The 20,702-nt window shown below is 36.7% G+C and overlaps 2 protein-coding genes across 4 annotated transcripts in view; one reads left to right on the top strand and one right to left on the bottom strand.

Moving 5' to 3' along the window:
- LOC114295070 (uncharacterized) overlaps positions 1–10,910 on the bottom strand; it is a 34,979-nt gene extending 24,069 nt beyond the window's left edge. For 2 of the 3 annotated variants that reach the window (XM_082917789.1, XM_082917787.1), the window contains exon 1: positions 9,454–10,424. The gene's annotated coding sequence lies outside the window, so the exon portion shown is untranslated. The other variant, XM_082917788.1, reaches the window with a different exon arrangement.
- An 8,229-nt stretch (positions 10,911–19,139) lies between these two features.
- LOC114313105 (uncharacterized) lies at positions 19,140–20,168 on the top strand. Its single transcript, XM_028259446.2, has 3 exons — positions 19,140–19,507; positions 19,615–19,689; positions 19,804–20,168. Exons 1-3 carry the CDS (start codon positions 19,337–19,339, stop codon positions 19,858–19,860), a joined length of 303 nt encoding a protein of 100 aa, XP_028115247.2. The 5' UTR covers positions 19,140–19,336; the 3' UTR covers positions 19,861–20,168.
- The last annotated feature ends 534 nt before the right edge of the window (positions 20,169–20,702 follow it).

The raw sequence follows: 20,702 nt of genomic DNA, 5'->3' as shown, positions 1-20,702 counted from the left end.
CAGGAAGTTTCTACCGACCGGCAGAATTTTGTGCCGACCGGCAATCTCTGGAGTGCCGATGAATCCAACAAATGCCGGTGGAAATTTTGAAGTGCCGGTGGGAATTCTGTTTGGCCGGTGGTGCTCTGTAGCATGTGAGGAACCTGCTCCAGGACTTTGGTAATTTTCAGAGAGACAAGGCAGTACAAACAGAGGTGGCAGGAGTACGGTACGGGTTTTTCGGGCGAGTCAAGTTCCGAGCATGCATCATCTGTGCATCCCGAGGCAGAGGCTACGGCCACCCTCTTCTTTCTTTTGCATCTTTTCTTTTAATTAATTAGAATTTTTGTAATAATTTTGTTTGTTTATTATTTTGGAACTGTAATATTCATTTGGACCCTCTGAGTGAGGGTAAATATGTAATAAGTGTGGGTGAGTGTGTGTATGTCTTCCAATCCCCATTTCTTTTTTCCCTTTTGTTTACCTGCTTATGATGGTAGATTAGGGCATTTTTTGAAATTAGCATACCTTATGCTATGCATGCGTGCATCCATGCATTTGTATTGCATACATTAGGCTCGGTACATCACGCTAACTGCATTTGTACTTCAAAATTCTAAACCGAATATGTGATAATTGTGCATTTTCACATGCCATGTTTAGGGCTAGCCGAGCCTGCCTAGATTACATTTTGCATGTGATGCATTAGCCATTTTTAACATGAACTAGGACATGCATGTTTGCTAACTAGTTTACTGTTTTGGCACGGAGTACGATGTAAGTATTTATGCTTTAGCATCCCGCATGCATGTGAGTGTTACCATGACAGTATGCCTGCCATGCGGCTAAGTGCTTATGTGTTAAACTGCTTTGAATGCCTGTGGGTGGAGGTTGGATTGTTTGAGTTGGAAAAACTCGTTGAAATCCGCATTTTAGCCTACTTGCGAGTAGCTAATTCAAAACATTTTCCAAAACAAACGGATATGCAATGCTTACTTCCAAATTAGGCAATCTAGTCTATACTTGTTTGCTGCGCGCATAACATAGTAATTCTAGGCTAATAATGGTTTAAGAACACGCAACGTTTTCAAAATTGGATATCACGGTTAGTAGAGGCCGGTCTTCGGACCGGGCGAAAGGGGGTGCTCATAGCTGACCTTCCCCGATCGTACCCAAGCTCCCAAGCCGAGACAACTCCGGTGATGACGGACATGTGGCCTTCGGCACCGAGTCAGGGTTTCCTAAATTCTCCCATAAAAAAATATTTAGGTGGCGACTCTGTATCTGGCAAAGCAGTCCATGTTTGGCACTACTTTTTCAAAAATCTGTTTCTCAAAACGATTTGCCAGATTTGGACTCTTTGGTTCAGATTAAGAACCGTGACACAAAATCGCGAGTCCGAACTGTAGCGGCGTCCCCCTCGCGGACCTGTTACACATAATTTCAAAACTTCCAAACCAAACTTTAAAATATGATAACCACTAAGCCATGGCAAACATTCAGCTAAAGCAAAGCACACCAACCCCCAATCATTATGCTTGATTGATACCACCCCTTGGATCCCTGCCCATCCGTCCACGGCCACGTCCATAGCTTAGGCTCAACTCCACCTAAGCACCTACTGTGTTTCAGCGTCAAAAATTAAAAAAACTACAAAAATGTTACAGCAACTCAAATGAATTCCTAAATTTTGGCCATTTCATAGAGATGGCAATGAACATGACACTAAAAATCTTGTCCACTAGAAACAAGCTCTCCATAAGATAACAGAGCCATCATTGTGAGAGAAGGTAAAGAGAGCATCAATTCATGTCAAACACTAATTTCTTTTCTGCAAAAAATTAAAAACCTTCCGGGAATAATAGTCAACCTCTGAACCCCATACAAGAAAGTCACTTTTTTCCAAAATCTAATAGAGCCAATCTTTTACCACAACATTAATTTTTAGTACAATGGTAAGTAAACCTTATTATTATTATCAAAGAACCTATGTTGGCATACTCACACATTAGGGGAAACCAAACTAGGTTTGCCACTACTTCCAGTTTCAAGCACTATTAATAACTTCACATAGGACATAACAGAAAATGATATCAAAAAGCAAGTCCATCAGGCAGCAACTAATTCCCCCCACTTTGTAGAAAATAAGCAACTACTTGCTCATAAGGTGCAGGCGCACATTGCCACAGCAAATTTTATATATATATATATATATATAACAGAATTTACAATAAGGTTCACCTTCAGAATAATCAAGTGATTCACAGCGATGTAAAATTATGATATGTTTAATCAAACCAGAAATATTTACTTATAAAAAACATGTATTTGATAGAACCAGAAGCCAATGAGCAGGCAGCTAAATGCTAGCCACTAGACACTTAAAGAACCTAAAATAAGAAGAAAACTTTATTGATGGAAAAGATTACAACAAAAACAAGAGAGGGTGCACAAGCATCATAGCGAACAAATGGATCCCAACTAGGTTGGCATCCAAACGCACGCCCAATCATATGCTAGCACCCCAAGAAGTTGATGAGAAACCAACCTCCACAACACTACACAACAAACCGATTACAACACCAAAGTAACAAAGCAAATGACCCAACTGAATTGCCCCAATAACAGCTACAGCAACAGATTAACAGATCTAGAGCAATAGAGTCAGATCAGAACAGCAAGCTGAAGAAAAATAGAGCAACAGCCAGAACAAACCAGTAGCAGAGCTCACACAAATTAGCAGCACGACACATGAATGAAGTAACAGCAACAGCAACAGATTAATAGATCCAGAGCAACAAAGTTAGAGCAGAACAGCAAGCTGAAGAAAATAAAGCAACAGCCAGAGCAAACCAGCATCAGAGAGAGAGAGAGAGAGAGAGAGAGAGAGGGGAGGTTCAGAAAATGAAATGGCAGCCTGGTAGGGAATCAAATTAATAGGAGGAACCTCAACGAGAATGGTCACATTCAAGATTGTCGCTTTTTAAAATCAGGAAAAAAAAAATTTTATGTACCTAGAAAAAAACACTATCTGGAATTCGTAATTTCTTATTGTGAGGGTCACACAGAATGAATCTAATCACTAAATTTCAAAATTTTGAGTACTTTTCTAATACATATCCTTCTTATTTTAAAATTACCTTTTAAAATTACCAATCTGAATTTGGTTTTATGGAGCTCCAATAATCTGACTTTCTATGTCTCATCAAAAGGTTTTGAGAATTAATGAATTTGACAGCAGTGGTGGGGCAAGCTGACAGATTTTTATTTGGTGGGGATACTTAATTTTTTTTTGTGAAAGACAACATTTTTAGGAGTTCAAAATCAGTAAAATTTGAGGTGCATGACACAAGTCATATATGGACTCACTTGAGAGACTTTGCAAAGGGGTTTTTAAGTGAGAAATTACGGCTTGCATTCATTGTATGTCGTGGATGTGGTGCCATGAAAAGTCAATTTTGTTGTAGTGAAAGGCTGTAGCATTCATAGTTGAATAATCAACTCAAACGCATTCATTAGTGTTCACCAATTGCTAAGCACATTGGCTCCAGCAATAGTTTGGTTGTTTTATTTTTATTTTTAAAAGCTAGTAAAGGCGTACATAATAAGATATAGCAAATATATATTGGCAGGAAATGTGATTAATATTTGTTACTTACGTTATTTTAATGTTGCATGGGAATACATTCATCGTAGACATCACCACGAATAAAAGTGAAAATAAGAAAGGACAGATATACGTAGAATACATGATTTATGTGACTACACATGCTCCCAACAATGTTTCCAAGTGAAGCAAAAGAAAGAGTCAATCATCTATTTCTAATGAGCTAGCATACTTCATCCTTTGTGTTTAATAAAACCTTCAAGAGTAATCATGACAGATAAAAGGCATGTAACACAAATAGTCTAAAATCCTATATATATAACCAAACTTGTAACATTATGATTGACGAGCAGTTTTGTTTGTAATATAAATTTTTTTTACATAGTTATGGCTGCCTTTTGAAAATCAACAAAATCATAAAGCTTACCATTTCCAACATATAAAGAGAGAATATTAATGAGACCAAAGAAACACAGGTAGGCAAATATACAAGTAAATGTGTATAATTTTATAATTTGTGTAGTACTACTCGAGATATAATATCAATGCATCTGTTTATATTCTGGTTTGCGAAAATTTTTCAAAAACCAAATTCATAAAACTCAATCAAATAGATTTGATTCCCAACATTACTAACAGTGAGGCCAGACCAAAATATAAAATGCACACATTAAAAAAGTACGGAAAGAAGAGCATGTACATGCAATGAAACAGACCAGGTTTTTCTCTTTAAACATAAGTGAATAATGCAGCAAGCAAGTGTAGACACCCCATTTTTGACCGCCCTTAAGATTTGGGCATTACTGATGGTTTACTTGGTGGTAAAAGGTGTGCAGGGCAAAGGTTCAAATTCGTCAGCAATGAGAGAGTCAAATCCCAACTTCACACCCTTTTGGACCAAAACAATCTTGATCAAAAGATTTTAGATCTTAAAATCCTCTCTTTCAAAATGTTTTGAAAATAAAATTCCTACGATGTTCCGACGCTCACATTTCGGTAAATGTTGCGTTTTTCGGTAAACCAAGCAAGGACAAGTTGGAGATGAATGAAAGAGAGATGAAATATTTGAAAAGTCTTTCAAAACACTTTGCTTAGGGGTTTGAAGTTGAAGAAAAGAGGAGAAGAGGGGAGAACACAAGTTGGAGAAGAAGTTCGGCAAGGGTCCGGGTAGAAGAGAGTCGAGCGACCCTCGCTGAATCAGGCTTATTCATCTGCATACTTGGATTTTAGCTATGAGGCCACCACCGTTGGAAAACTTACTTCTGGGGCTTCGTTTTGCACTCAAGAATCTCCTAAAGCCAAGTCTGGGTGGGGGAGATATGGTTGGTTGAAGTTGGGCATCATCCCGGTTGGATCGAATCTGTGCGGCTTCACCAAAAAGGGAATAACTTTTTGTACAGGAGGAATTTTAATGCAAGGTTTGCGGAATTGGAAAACTAACTTCCGGGGCTTCAATTTGGACACCTACTGGCCTTTTTTTTACCTTGGCAGCATCTATAGGCAATCTATTTATCCGACCGGAAATTTATTGTGCCGACCGGCCATTTATTTTGGCTGACGACCTCCTTTTCTGGCCGGTTTGACCTTTTTGCACCTTCCAAGCATGGTACATGCCAGCTGTGCCAGCTGGGATGCACAAACCCGTCCCCCCATACACATAGGTGGTTGTTTTGAGCCATTGACCCTTTTTTTTGCACCCTTTGCTCAAGGCTTCTTGAGGAAGCCTTGACCCCTTATCTTGGCTTCCTCAAGAAGCTTACCAGCTGTCCTAGCTTCCATGAGAAGCCTTGGCCCTCTTGCCCCCCTTGACCCTTTCTCTTAAGCTTGTCTTATAAGCTTAGAGCCATTTCCATTGCCTATTTAAGGGCCTCTCCTCCTCCATTGTTTAGGGTTATAGATTTTGAACAAAAAACCAGAGATTATACATATATACATCTGTCATATACTCTCTCTCTCTATATTTCCCTCTCTCTCATCCTTAGTGTGTGTTTGAAGGCCTAGAAAGTGTGTTTTGGCCTTATTTTTGCACTAAGACACACACCATTACACCTTGCTTCGACCTTGAGGGGCTTTGAGGGTTTGTTTTTGAAGTTTTGGACTGATTTTGGTCAGAAGAGAGTGGCTGGACCAGCTGTTCTTGAAGTGTTCTTCAAGGGTAAGATTTTTGCTTTATTTTCCCCAATCTTGCATTAGTTTTTGAACTGCCTTGCATGCTGATTTAAGCTTAGTGTATAACTGAAAAAAGTCTTGTTTTTAGCTCCTTTTCAAGTTTGTTTAAGAACACTTTTGTGTTTGGGGTTGTCTACCCCCTCTTAGGCCTTGTTTGGCCTCTTTTTTATGCATTTTTAGTGAGCTCCGGGACCACCTTGTTTGAGCCTCCTCACCACTGAAATCTTGAGGGATTTTAGTGGTGAGGATGGTGGTTTAAGGTCCTAAGAAGGAGAGGGACATCCCCTCTCCTTGTTGTCTTGTTTGATGCCCTTTTTGGCCTTACAAAGGGGCCTATATTTTCACACTTCTTGAGCTCGGTTCGGGCATTTTTCAGTGGGTTTTAGGACCCCCATAAGCCATTTCCAGAGTTGTTTTGGTCATATTGAATGTCTATCTTGCATGTGCTTAATAACTCCTTGCATGGCCCTCTAAAGTAACTCATCATTTTTGCATGCCATGGTTGTGTATCAGTGGTTATTTGGGCCTATTTTCAAATGTTTTATTCACTAATTTTTGATGGTTTGGTGAGATTCCATGTGCATCATACACTTGCTTTGTATTCCTCTATTTTGCCTAGAAATGCATCTTGCCTTTGGACCACCATGCTTGCATATTTTGGCTTAGCTTTGTGAAGTTTTTGGTCATGTTTTAACATGCTTAAGGTCTGTCTTGGGTCTTTAGATTCACATTTTCCATGTTTAGTATAGCCCCTTTGCATTTTGGCTTGTTGGCCTTAAGTATGTGAGGGTATAGCATGTGTTACTTGCTTTATTTCAGTGGTTTAGCACCATTTGTAGCATCATTTCAGTCCCTTTAGCATGCTTGTATGCTTGCCTTGGATGCCTCCTCAATGCCTTATGAGCTTGTGTTGTATGCTCCTTGAAAGTGCATTTGTGCATGCTTTTGAATTCAAGCCATTTAGATGCCATCTAAGTGGTCTTTTGAGCTTTGTTTTATGTGCTAAAACTCTGTTTTTGGTCATTAAATTCATGACATGTTTGGTCTTGTTAAGTGTGGTTAAATACTTCATTAGCTTGCCTTGAATGCTTGGGCCAGTTGTTGCATGTTTAGCCTATTTTGTTTGCTCGGTTTGGCACCGTGTTCTTGCATGATTTTTGGAACTTAATGCATGTCCCATGTCCATGATTATTCCCTCTTAAGTGTGCTTAAAGGATGCCCTTTGATGCTTAAGTGTTTAGGCCTTAACATGTGCATGTGTGTATGTGTGTTTGGTCCCGTCTTCTTAAGTTTTGGCCATTGTTTTGGGCCTAACTTAGAGCCGCCCAATTAGTGTAAGTCCATCCCTTGTATGTCATTCAAGTGTTGTTACATTATCCCATGTTCGCTTGCTTTGGTTGCGTGTGTTGCATGTTTGAAATCATTTGCATTTGACATGCATTCCCTTGGTCAAATTACTAGCATGTTGCATGATTAGATTACATCTTGCATGCTCTAAGTAGTTTGCATAGTTGTGACATGCTCGTTTGCCTTGTTGCTTAGGTTGTGTACCTAATATGCATTGCATGTTTGCATGCTCCCTTTTATACCATGTTGCATGTTAGTTAACATACTTAGGTTGCATTGGACATGCATGCCTTGTCCCTTGATTTAGTGATAGGGATTGGGGCCCTTTGATGTGTTTTGTGTTTGCATTCATTTGATATCAAAGTTGCAAAACTTGGCCTCTTAGGCCATCATGCATAATTGATGGCCCGAGGGTCGAGGGTCATGCTCCCTTGAGTCCCTTGCATGATAGGGAGTGTGCCCGCGCATACATGTGCTTGAAATTCTATGCCAGGCACTGTCTGTCCTTGTTGCTGTCAAAAACCAGCTTCTGCAGGAAGTTTCTGCCGACCGGCACTGAAGAATGCCGACCGGCAAATGATATGAGGCCGATGGACTTGAAAGCAGCCGATGGAAATTTCCCATGGCCGGTGGTCATTTCACTTAGCCGGTGGTGTTACGCAGTTCTCATTGAAGATACCCTGAGACTTTGGCAATTTTCAGAGAAGCAGGGCAGCATAAACAGAGGCAGACTATGCATGGCGGTGCATTTCCGAGCGGGACCCGAGCATGCGCTGCATTTGGCTCTCCTCCCGAGGCGGTTTACCGCTTTTCCTAGTTTAAATTAATTTGTTAACTGATTAGGCAATTTGTAATATTTAATTAGCTTGCGTAGTTAATTAATTTGTATTATTTATTTGGTCCCTCCGGGCGAGGGAAAATCTGTAATAAGTGTGTGTGAGTGGTGTGTATGTCTTCTAATCCCCACTTCTTTCTTCCCTTTTATTTACCTGCTTTGATGGTTAGTATTAGGGCACGTTTAAATTAGCATACCTCATGCAATGCATGCATGCGTGCATTCATTCATTTGTCTTACATGCATCGGGCTCGGCGCATCATTCTAACTGCATCTTTATTTCAATTTCCAAATTGAATACGTGTTAGTTGTAGCATTTCACATGTCATTGTAGATTAGCCAAGCCTATCCTAATCACATTTTGCTTGTGCTGCATTAGCCATTTTAACATGAACTAGGACATGCATGTTTGCTAACTAGTTTATTGTTTTGGCACGGAGTACGATGTAAGTATTTATGCTTTAGCATCATCGCATGCGTGTGAGTGCTGTCATGACAGTATGCTTACCATGTAGCTAGATGCTTATATGTTATAAACTGTTTGAATGCCTATGGGTGAAGGTTGGATTGTTTGAGTTGGGAAAACTCGTTGAAATCCGTATTTTAGCCTACTTGCGAGTAGCAAATTCCAAAACATTTTTTCAAAACAAACGGATATGCAATGCTTATTTCCAAATTAGGCAATCTAGTCTATACTTGTTTGCTGTGCGCATAACATAGTAATTCTAGGCTAATAACCGGAATAAGAACACATAACGTTTTCAAAAACGGATATCACGGTTAGTAGAGGCCGATCTTTGGGTCGGGCGAGAGGGGGTGCTCATAGCTGACCTTCCCCAATCGTACCCTAGCTCCCGAGCTGAGACAACTCCGGTGATGACGGACATGTGGCCTTCGACACCGAGTCAGGGTTTCCTAAATTCCCCCATAAAAAATATTTAGGTGGCGACTCTGTATCTGGCAAAGCAGTCCATGTTTGGCACTTCTTTCCAAAAATCTGTTTCTCAAAACGGTTTCCCAGATTTGGACTCTTTGGTTCAGATTAAGAACCATGACACAAATCGAGTCCGAGCTGTAGTGACCCCAAATGAACAGAACGGGACTCACCCTCCCGGGGCATTCGGGGACGTCTACAGCAAGCAAACAATAACAAGGAAGGTGATACCACAGAATCGATTCAATAAATCACCAAATATAGCTATCTTTAAACAGGATCAAGCATGTTTTGGATTTATTTTTTAAAGAAAAAAAACAAAGGTCAGTTCCCTAACTATACGATCCGCTAAGACAATAAATCATACACCTAAAATCGAATTTAAATATTGTCATAACGTAATCGTGAGTCGTGAGTGAGATGTAGAATCAAGTATCAGATTTACATGAGAGAGAGAGAGAGAGAGAGAGAGGGTCTGGAAAAACTCAAGAAAGTGAGTTCAAAATCAAATGATGACGATAAATAAAATAAAAAAGTAAACAATGATAGAAACGAATCAGAGATTGATCGCTGGTAAATTACCGCAAAACTTGAATCTGAAGGGACGGCAGGCGTCGACTCCTCCTCCTCCGCTCTTTCTATCTCCCTCTCTCTCTCTCTCTCTATCTATCTATCTATCTATCTATCTGTATATCTGTTTCTTGCGAGAGAGGGAGTGAATGGATGGGTTTAGGGTTTGTGTGAGTCGTTTGGTTTGGGTTTTAAAGTAAAGTCACGCTGTTCGTCCAGGGAAGAGTGAGGTATTTATTTCGAATCCGAATCCTCCGTTGTACTCTCCTGCAGTCCATTCCTGTCGCTCTCCAAAACGACGTCGTTTTGGAGGGTTTTTTTCTTTCTTTCTTTCTTTCTTTCCAACACTGGTATCTCTCTCTCTCTCCTCATTTCAGATTGCAAATTGAATCGGAGAGAGAAGCAACAATCATCGACCCAAACCACCCCTCTCCTCGGCATAGATAAGATCTTCGAAGCACGCAACAGCTAATTAGCAAAAGGGGCTTGAAATTAAGATAGTGAAAATGAAATTACAAACTAACTTTATTGGAGGAATCAATAATCCCTTGTTCAGCAAATTCATAGATACAAACTAGAACTCTTTAAACATATAGTAAAGATTAGCCTAAATTTATTCAAGTATATTGCTTAAATAGAATCTCCTTATCTCTCCCTGAAGAGTAAACAATTATTTGGAAGATCTCAACTTTCCACATATTGATCTAAAAGAATAAATAGAACAGAAAACCCCAAAAGACTTCACCTTAAATTACCAAAAACATGTCTGAAAATGCTAGATTTGAATCCCAAACCAGAATTACACTATCTTCGAAAATTAATTGACACAGACTATACCCAAAAACCCAAATTAGAAATATTGGATTCCCCAAAAAAAAAAGCATAACTAAGCTTGACCCTTTACTCCTTTCACTGTTCCAAACAATGGGTCGTCCTCAAAATTATTTTTTAAAAAAAGAAAAACAATTCAATCCAATCCTATCCAATCATAATACCTTATCAGGTTCTTGATCTTCTTCGACTCTGTTCGAGTCAGACGAACGAGGGTCATCAATAGGAGGAGGAGGAGGAGGAGGAGAGGGAGAGGGAGCTCCGCCGCTGGAGATTGCGATGGCGGGAGGCGGCGGAATCTCCGGCAAAGGAATCGTCTTTCCGAAGAGCTTAAGCGCAGGGTCTGTCGATTCTGACATTTCTGCACTGTCCTTAAAGAAAACTTCTAGAGAGAGAAAGAGGAGAGAGAGTAATCCAGGGAGTTTGGGATTGGATCACTGAGAGAGAGAGAGAGAGAGAGAGAGATATCTGACAAAGCCAGAGGTGTGTGTGTGTGAGTGTGAGTGTGAGTGTTGGTGTGTTCTCTCTCTTCGATGACTGTTGCTCCTCTCTCCGATTCAATTTGCAATCTGAAATGAGGGGAGAGAGAGAGAGAGACATACTAGTGTTGGAAAGAAAGAAAGAAAGAAAGAAGAAGAAGAGAAGAGAAAAAAAAAAAAGAAAAAAAAGAAACTCCAAAACGACGTCGTTTTGGAGGGCTATGTTACATAAATGTACTTGGAATGTTGCAGCCTTCCAATTGTTTTCTACTCCTTTTTTGTCGTCACCGTCCTACTCAAACCACTCATTCATTCGAGTCTGGATTCTCTCCTTGAGGCCCTCTCCTTCATTTCCTATTGGCAACGGCTGAGATCAGTTGTTGTAGATCCAACGGTCATTAGAAAAAAAAAGAAAAAAAAAAGTGAAATTTCATTTTGCATTTTCATTTTCCCGCCCAAAGACAGAACAGAGCCTATACAGATTTTGCTTTCTAATCACACTCACGAAAACACACTCATTCCTTCTTCTCCGTCGAACCCACCCTCACCGGCGACCCAATCTCGACGCCGTTGCAGATCCAACGACGGAGAAACACTCTCGACGCCGTTACAGATTCTGTGTACTTGGCAAACTAGAGCCGTCACGCTCTTCTGAAGCATCTGAATGTTATTGTTGGGCTATTTGTTTTCTTATTATTTGCTAATATGGAAGACGTACTGATTTGCAGAAAAAATGATTTTGCTGCATGCAAGCCCCGGATGCTGAATCTTGAGGCTATTTCCCTGAGCAAGAGCTTCAGTAAAAGAACATGTTCATAGTTGGTCCCACCACATTTTAGGAGTTGTAGATCGATAATGGGTGCTGCTTGAATCCATTTTATGTGTTGTAAAACTACATTATTGTATATATATGTACTGATTTGGTGGATTATCATGTGAAGCTTTGGCTATTGGTTTGTTGTCTCTGCCTTGTACTATGGGCTGTAGAGCTTGTCCATTCTATGATTTTCTTTTTCTTTCTCATCTCATGTCTTACTTATTTGATTAGTGGAGTGGTTTTTGGTTCATGCATTTCTCTTGGACCTTTTTCTTTTAAAAAAAAAAACAAATCCTATTCAGTTATTTGATTTTGTTCTCAGAATCTGTTTCTGAGAAACATTGAAACTAATTTGGTAATAAAAAAAAATTAAAAAAATTTGTACTACATTTTATTTGGGTGCAAGAATATTTTTAAAAAGGTATTTTTAAGTGTTTATTTTCACCAAATTAGCTTTTATTATTTTTAGAAAACAAATTCTGAAAACAAAATTACAAAAGTCATATCCATGTTTGTTGGCAGGAAAACTGCCAACATCGGGCAACTAATATCAACTCCTGATATACCTAATCACCCTGTTCTTGATAGATCTATAAACCCAAAATTGATCACAATGAACAATCACATGCATCAGTTGCAACAAACAACTAATTTCAACGCCTTGTTCTATAAACCAAAAATTGATCACAAAGATCCAAAACCATTGCATTTTGAGCAAGTTATTGATCCTTCATTCCAAAAACAGCCATCGTATTCAACCTTGTGTGAGAAGCATTCCTCCCTATCAATCACAAATCTAATCCCAAAGACCAATTGCAGGCTTGACAATAAAATTACGAGTGTCACAACCATAGCAAGTCCAGTGGATCAAATTTTCATAAATTTTTGAAAGGAAAAAAAAAATGGACTAGAAAAGAAAAATTCACATATCAATCTCAGCTAAGAATCAAAAACCTTCGTTTGTTTCCAGAGAAATAATTTCTTTGGACAAAAAAGATTGGAACTTTAGGCTAAAAAAACATTCTAGTCTGTAAATTAAGGGGCCAAGTTTTCGTCTGAATAATTAGAATTCAAATTCCAAGATTGTTTAATAACTCTAAATTTTGAAAGGAAGAAAACGAATTAGAAAAAGAGAAATTCACAAATCAACTTCAACTACAGAATAAAAGACCCCTGCTTTTTTCCAAGTACACAGAATCTGTAACGGCGTCGAGAGTGTTTCTCTATCGTCGAATCTGCAACGGCGTCGAGATTGGGTCGTAGCAGGGAACGGTTCTGTGAGGTGGAGGAGAAGAACGTAGCAGCGAAGCAAACAGAATCTGTATCGACAGTGCGTTGCTAGCGGTGAGGATGGGTTCGACGGAGGAGAAAGGGTGCGTGCTGAGTGTTGTGTGAGAAAGCTCTGTATCTGTATAACCTCTGAGTTGTGTTTTTGTTTAGGCGGGAGAGCGACCAAAATTTCAATTTTTTTTTTTTAAATTTCTCATTTTAAAAGTTTATGTGCACCCTTGATTTGTGTTGTATTTAATGCTCTTTTATAAATGTATTGTGACATATTGTAATTAAGAAGAAAAAAATAATAATACTAATGATTAGCCTCTTTTGGCGAGATGGTAAAAAAGTTACTTTTGACTTTAACCTATATTAAATCATATTATACTCTACTTTTTAACATATTTAAAAAAAAATAATAATTTAAAAAACAAATTTTAATCGATTTTTCAAATCAACTCACAACTTGCAAGTTAAAAAAGTAGACGTTTAGTGAGGCTAATGAGGGAGGGCATTGGTAATTTTATTGTAGTGACTCTTAAAATATAATTTATAATTGAATTTTAAATGATTAATTTTTAAGAACACTTCCCAATCAATCTTATTAATTGGACTTATTACTTACAGGCCTTGACCGATAAATTTATTATTGTAAATTTATTTATAAAAATAAGAGAGATTGATAAATTCATCACTTGATAAATTTATTAATAGGATTTAATAGATAATAAGTTTCAAAAGTAAGACCTATTAATAATTTATCCTAATTTTTAAACAAATCAACAACTGATATGTAATAATTCACATCATTGAGGAAAATTTAAGATTGATAATTTAGAGATATTAAGCATTTTTCTTTAGGGAAAATTACATATACCCTCTCAAGGTTTAGCAAAATTACAGATACCCCCTGAGGTTTGAGAAATTACAGATACCTCCTTGAAGGTACTATTTGAATAACAAATTAGGAGGCAAATTGTTATGAAAATATAAACCTCAGGGGGCAATTTGTTATGAAAATATAAACCTTAGAGGGGTATTTGTAATTTCTAAAATATAGCGACCCCGGTCTTTTTCCCATTTGATTATTGTATCCGGACTTAGGTTCCGTTTATTCTGTCATTGTATTATTGTTGTCGTAGTCCTTTATTTTCTCATTTGGAGTTATAGGATGTGTTGGGCAGGTTTGTTTCAGGTTGGTTGGGTTCGTAAACCAAGTGTTGCTGTCCAGTTTTTGGGTTGGTCGCTCGAGCCAGGTCTTGGTCGCTCGAGCGAGGGTTGTATTTTGTGTCTGGTGGCTCGAGCCAGCTTTTCTTCGCTCGATCGAGCTATTGCGTTTAGTATAGACCTGAGAGCAGTGTTTCTTCGCTCGAGCGAGCATTCTATCGCTCGAGCGTGCTTCTGGGTTGCAGACCTGAAGCATTGCATTCTTGGCTCGAGCGAGCTTTTCTTCGCTCGAGCGAGGGTTTCGTGTGTCTGGTCGCTCGAGCGACCAAGTGTTCGCTCGAGCGAGCCTGTCGGGTTTATATACACAGCAGCGGTTTTTAAAACATTTTTTCACATCATTTTGATCCTAAAACCCTAGTTCTGAGTTCTCTCTCCCTTTACTCACCTTCTCTCTTAGGTTTCATCACCTTTTAGGGTGTTTCTACCCTAGTTGCTTTATTAAAAAGATAGAGTGAGTCGAGGGCTTCCATTTAATCTGAACGTTTGGTGGTTTGGAACACTTTGGAATTTGGGTCTTCATCTCCGTCTTCTCCATTTGGGTTATTTTCTTCGAGGTAGGGATTTCCTACTCCATTTTATAAGTTTTGTTCTAAGTTTTGGTATATTGATATGTTGGGGTTACCTTGATAATTTTGGGAAAAAACCCTAGTTGTATTAATTAATTAATTTGTTTAATTAATTTAAGGGAATTGGGGAATTTGGTTAAATTCATGAAATTGGGGAATTCATTGTTTAAATGATATAGTTGGATTATTTAAATCACTCGCCTATTGAATTGTCGATATATTTATTTCCAGTCTAGAAATAACTGTTTTGGGCTATCGGTGGAGGATAGTCGTGATTGTTGTAGACACTGCATGTGGATTAGGAATAACTGAAACTAATCACATTGGTTAAGTCATAAATTTTGATTGTTGAATTAATACAGAAAATACGTGTATTGATTGAGCATTGCATTTGCATATTGTTTGGGAGGAGATAGGGGATGTACTCCACGGTTTAGGGGAAGATAGGGGATGGACCTCTAAACCGGATTTTGTTTGGGAGGAGATAGGGGATGGACTCCATTAGCATCACTATTATGTGTGCTTATTATATTGAAGTGTTTTTACATGTTATTGATACAACACTAAAATGTGTATCAAACAGGAAGTATGAAGTGTTTTGATATGAGCCTGAGTCTCATTTGTTTGTTTGGTATTGGAAGTAATGTGAATATAACATTTATAGTTCACTGTTGCAAGTTTGGCCAGGTTCTGAGCCATATTGATAATAAAGAAAAGTGAAACGTGTCATAGACATTAGTGTCATGAAACTGTATAATGATGTAATTGATTATCTTGGTTAACCATCTATTGAATGCCATAGCTTTATTCAATGCTTATATTTGGTTTAGTATTTTTCTACTGGGCTGTGGCTCACCCTTTATGGGAACATCATTTTCAGGTCCAGGTGATAAGCTACCTCCAAGGACTTAGCTTGGAAGGATTTGGATTTTGAAGACTATCTTTAGTTATTTGTTTTTATTTGATAAACATTCAAGCCTAGGTCTTTATTTGTATTTGAGTTAGAACTCATATTTTTGTGTCCAAGTGTTGGCTTGGAAAGATGTAAGCCCATAGGGCATTTAATTTGATGTTACATGTAATGCTTTTACTTAGTAATACTCTGATGAATGATTTAATAAATTGTTTTCTTTAAATATTGCATGTCAATGATATATAGATAGTGGGTTTATTTTGAGGGCGTGACATGAAACCTCAGGAGATATCTGTAATTTAGCTAAACCTCGAGGGAGGTATATGTAATTTGCCCATTTCTTTACTATTCGTAACAAGAAATTTTTCTCCTGTCGTTTCTTGTGAATTTAACATCACATTTCTCTTTCATTTTCTATTCCTTATGAAGGAATTAAAAAAATAAAATATAATTTTAAATAAAATGCAAGTTAATTTTACATTTTCCTTTTGTTCTCCATGTCCTCTCCAAATCTATGTTCAAGTATAGTATAAGATTCAAAACATAGGGTAAAAAGTGAAATAAAATAGTGAAGTAAATTTGGACTTTGCATGTACTTCAGCATTCGAATATTTGGACCTACATAAATACGAGGAGTCCAAGTGCTGTGAGGCCAGCCCAGTAAGTAATAGACTCGTGAGCCGTATGTATGTATACCCACTACCCAGCGCCAAAAGTTATATTGGGTCACAGGTTTGAAGCCCAATCTGTTTTCCTTGTTGATCCGAATTGAACCGACTTGTTTGCATCGACAAGTACTAACTAAAATCAATCCAAAAAAATTGATTCCGGTGAGAAAAAAAAAAAAAACCCTAATCTATACTATTAATAATAAGGGAACATGAACTTTGGTGTCTTGAAACCATTCTTAAAAAAAATTTCTCAATTTTCCCTAAGATGACCTTAACTTCTTACACTTACATCAATTTTAATTAGGGTTAAAATGATAAATTTAAACACAAATTCCACCTCCCACTTCCCACTCTCCACACGTCTGAAGCAGTTAACAACATGTTCCTTCAATTGCATTTTGCATCTTCCTTGGTATTCTTCACTATTTCAAACAGTAACTTGGCTTTTCCCAACTCTTTCTTGCAATCGACGATTCAGAAACTAGGGATGATAACCAATCTTGATTTGATTTGATTTTTGCGAACACGTTGATTCGTTATATTTTCGACTCAAAGGTATCTTCTATATCTATCTTCTATTAGTTTTCCTTTGAATCTTCTTTATTTATTCGAAGTTTGAGAGAGAAGGTAAGAATTAAGTCTTTTGCTCTTTTTTCCTTTTTCTTTCAGATTCATGGTTCAGAACAGTTTAAAGTGTTCAATTTTTAGTGTTTAGTAGATACAGGTGCTGGTAAAAAAAACAAAATCATTCGGTGGCTTATAATAAGTTAAAAGAATTTTGGGTTTTGGTTAGTTTATATGAATGATCAGTATAAAAATAAAAAATAAAAATCATTCGGTGGCATGTAATAGTGCCAAATTATTCAAAGAAGCTTACATAAATATGAATTAAGAACCTAAAAATTAATTTAATAAAAATACAAAAAACACTATTTCCCCCCCCCCCAAAATACACACACACAAAATTAAGAACACTGAATTTATTTATTTATTTATTTTTCAAAACACACACACAATGAAACTTTTTAATGAAGAAAAAAAATACATAATAGTGTTCTCACAAAAGTAAACAAACAAACAAATCAAATTATAAAAAAACTGAATTTATACACAAAAAGAAACAATAGCTTAAAAAGTGAAAGAGGAAAAAATTCAAAACTATTTAAGTCTCTAAAAATTTGCACATAGGTGTCAAACTGTTTAATTAAAAACCTAAAAATTAAAAACCTATAAATTAATTTAATGAAAATACAGAAAATACCGATTTTTTTTCAAAAACAGACACAAAATTATGAGCACTAATTTTTTTTTTTCCCTCCAAAAACACACAATGAAAGTTTTTAATGAAGAAAAAAAATACATAATAGTGTTCTGAGTCAATATATTTTTTTCTCCACATAACCTAATTACATAATGAAACTTTTTATTACATTATGAAAGTTTTTAATGAAGAAAAAAAATATATAATAGTGTTCTGAATCAATATATTTTTTTCTCCACAGAACCTAATTACATAATGAAACTTTTTATTGAAGAAAATAAAAATATAATTAACAATATTACACTTACATTATAGGATAAGCAGTAGATATATATTTCGGATAAAGAGAATCATAAGATTGCAATGTTCTTGAATAGTATTTCTCCCAACAAAAAAGAAATAAATCATTGAACAAATAAAAGGGAAGATTTTATAGTAAATAGAGAGAGAGGTAAAGATGAAAGAATTTTGGTAACATGATATCGGAGATTTTATGCAAACCGTTATCAATTTAGATTTATGACAATATGGAGCATATTCTCCGGTCTCATGTTACCAAGAGGGGCCAAATATGGTTTCAGAAAGGGGTCTCAATTTTGATATCAACATTTGTGTTTGTGTATTTACAATTTATGTTTTCAAAAAATTAGGTTGTTTGATTGCTTAATTTTGTGTGTGTGTTTTTCTTAAAAACAATTCAATATTCATAAAAATTGTTTTATTTCAAAAAAATTAAAAACAAATAAGTCTTTTTTTTTTTGGGTTTATTATTTATTTTTTACTGCAACTGTTCCGAGAATATGGGTTCCTGTTTTGTTATTTTATGTGTACCATTATTACTTACACTTTTTATTTTCTTCATTAAAAAGTAAAAGAAAAAAAAGTATATTAATCGATTTGTTGGAGAGAAAAACTGACTATTATTTTCCTTTGTTTATATTTTTGGCAGGTTGCTTTATAACTTTGTATTGTTCAGAATAAACTTTTCGGATTATTCTCTATTGACACCTAATTGTTTTGACGGTAAATGTTCTATTGCTTCAGTTTGTAATGCTTCAAATATATAACTTCTTTTTCTATGCTTGAAAAAATCAAATATATAACTTCTTTTTCTATGTGTGTGCAAACACATGTACATATTATAATGTGCATATGTTTTATTTATCAAATACGTTAATATTAAATGTTACATTATACTTAATTATTCATATAATTTATATATATATATATATTATTAAAAAAAATAATATCAAAATCATATCTTAATTTTAAACGAATTTGTAGCATGCCTTGCGTGCGCCCGGCCGCTAAGAGCATCTCCAACGGTAGTAGGCATTTTACCTATCCAAATATTACTATAAAGTATATATTTTATTTTGCCTATCAACTGTTTTATGTTTTTACTCCAACCATGCTCTTTATTTTAGCTATTTATCCAAATACTATTAATTTTATAGAATGCCACGTCAACAACAAAGATGGAGGGAAATGATCCTAATGATTGAATACATTTTGCCTAGCGTTGAAGGCTAGCTACATGTAGCTAGTGAATATGAGTTGAGCCAAAATGCCTAATCATATGCCTAGTGTATTGGAATTGAAAAAAGTGAATCACACTAGGTATTTTAACTAACAAGTATTATATGCCTAGTGCATTGGAGTTGCTCTAAGTCTATATATATATATATATATATACCTACCTGTCCGTGTGTATAGTTAAGGACTCTAGTTAGCACTCACTCACCTGCTGGAGTTGGAGACCAAACCAAAGACGAATCTTTTTGTTTTTTGGTTTTTGGATTTTGTATTTATTGGATGAATATAGAATTGGTCGTTTTTGGGTGGTGAATTGAATTGAATGGGGAGCAGCAGCAGTTGGAGAAGAAGGATGGGGAATGTGAGGTCGTTTGTGGGGAATTCCACGGGAGGTTTGAGGGGAGCTCCCAACTTGGCCTCGTGGGTCGTCGCCGGAACCCTAGCCTACTTTCTCTGGGTCAAGCCCTCCCAAGACCTCAAGCGAGAACAACAGGTCCCCTATCTATTTTCATGTTCCTCAATTCACCTATATTCCTTTTTTTTTCTTTTCTCAATTGTAATCTTGAGTGCTCTTTTCATGCTAAATTTCTTACTTTCCAGGAAAGGGCAGCTCTCGCTGCAGCTTCAGATCCTTATCGTTACGTCGAGAAACGAAAACCCATTCCTGATCCGCAGGTATCACGGCCTCCCCCCCTTTCAATAGATATCTGATTTTTATATATATATATATATACATACATATATTGTGTGTGTAGATCTGTAATCATTATTTGGTTCGATTATTTCCAGGAAACTGGTCTGATATATGGAAACAAGAACAGAACTAATAAACCACCTGAAGACTAATAATAATCTATGGGATTGGAATTTGCGCAATCCAATCTGTAAGTTGGCTTCAGTTGTGGCTATACATGTTGTTCAGAGTCATTTTGTTATTTTTATTATTATATGGTTTACTGGAGTGGAATTTTAAGTGGCTTTCATTCATCAGAATTTTAATAAACAACAGAGAGTCTTAGTTATTAATTTCTGCTGATAAAAATTTTGTATAAAATTAATGCTGTTTTGTTGATGATGTAGTAGTAGTAATAGTATCTCTGCCATCTCCAAATTGTAATAATGAATTCTACCTAAATACAGTTTACTGATAGAAACTCCATGTGTGCTCTCTTTTTTCCATCTCTGTAACAATCTTTCTGTTGCTTAAAATGATTATAAACTGAGATGAGGATACAAGTGTGATGGTAGTATGCATTTCCCCTAGTGAGACAAAACTCAACTCTGGTATAATTAAATACTGAACATACAAGTGTGATGGTAGTATGCGTTTCCCCTAGTGAGACAAAACTCAACTCTGGTATAATTAAATACTGAACATTGTGCAGACCTAATAGCACCCCCCAACCCAAAATAATGGTTTGGCAATAGAGTGACTTGGCTAATTGGCCTCGCCATGGATCAAGTCTAGAAGGGACTTGTCGTATTGAAGTGACGGGGATCATAATTACCTAAAGATGTGTATAATTAGTAAAATCACTTGACATTTAATTTTTCTTGTGGTATCAAACACCTTCAACTTTTAAACTTTTAGGAACTACCCATGTATGCTTAATCAGCCACAAGCATATTCAGTTTAAAACAATAGAAAAATTGAATGAGATCACTTACTTTCAACCCTTGCCAAAAAA

Source organism: Camellia sinensis, chromosome 3 (genome assembly GCF_055761805.1).
Source record: "Camellia sinensis isolate YWXY chromosome 3, ASM5576180v1, whole genome shotgun sequence".
NCBI lineage: Eukaryota > Viridiplantae > Streptophyta > Magnoliopsida > Ericales > Theaceae > Camellia > Camellia sinensis.
The sequence above is the reverse complement of the archived record's forward strand: the minus strand, read 5'-3'. Positions and strand labels throughout refer to the sequence as shown.

What these genes read in the sequence shown, in the direction of transcription:
- LOC114313105 (XM_028259446.2), top strand. Translation starts at nt 19,337, where the DNA reads ATGGGGAGCAGCAGCAGTTGGAGAAGAAGGATGGGGAATGTGAGGTCG. An exon ending in ACCTCAAGCGAGAACAACAG is followed by an intron (nt 19,508 to 19,614) that starts GTCCCCTATCTA and finishes CTTACTTTCCAG; the next exon opens with GAAAGGGCAGCTCTCGCTGC. An exon ending in AACCCATTCCTGATCCGCAG is followed by an intron (nt 19,690 to 19,803) that starts GTATCACGGCCT and finishes GATTATTTCCAG; the next exon opens with GAAACTGGTCTGATATATGG.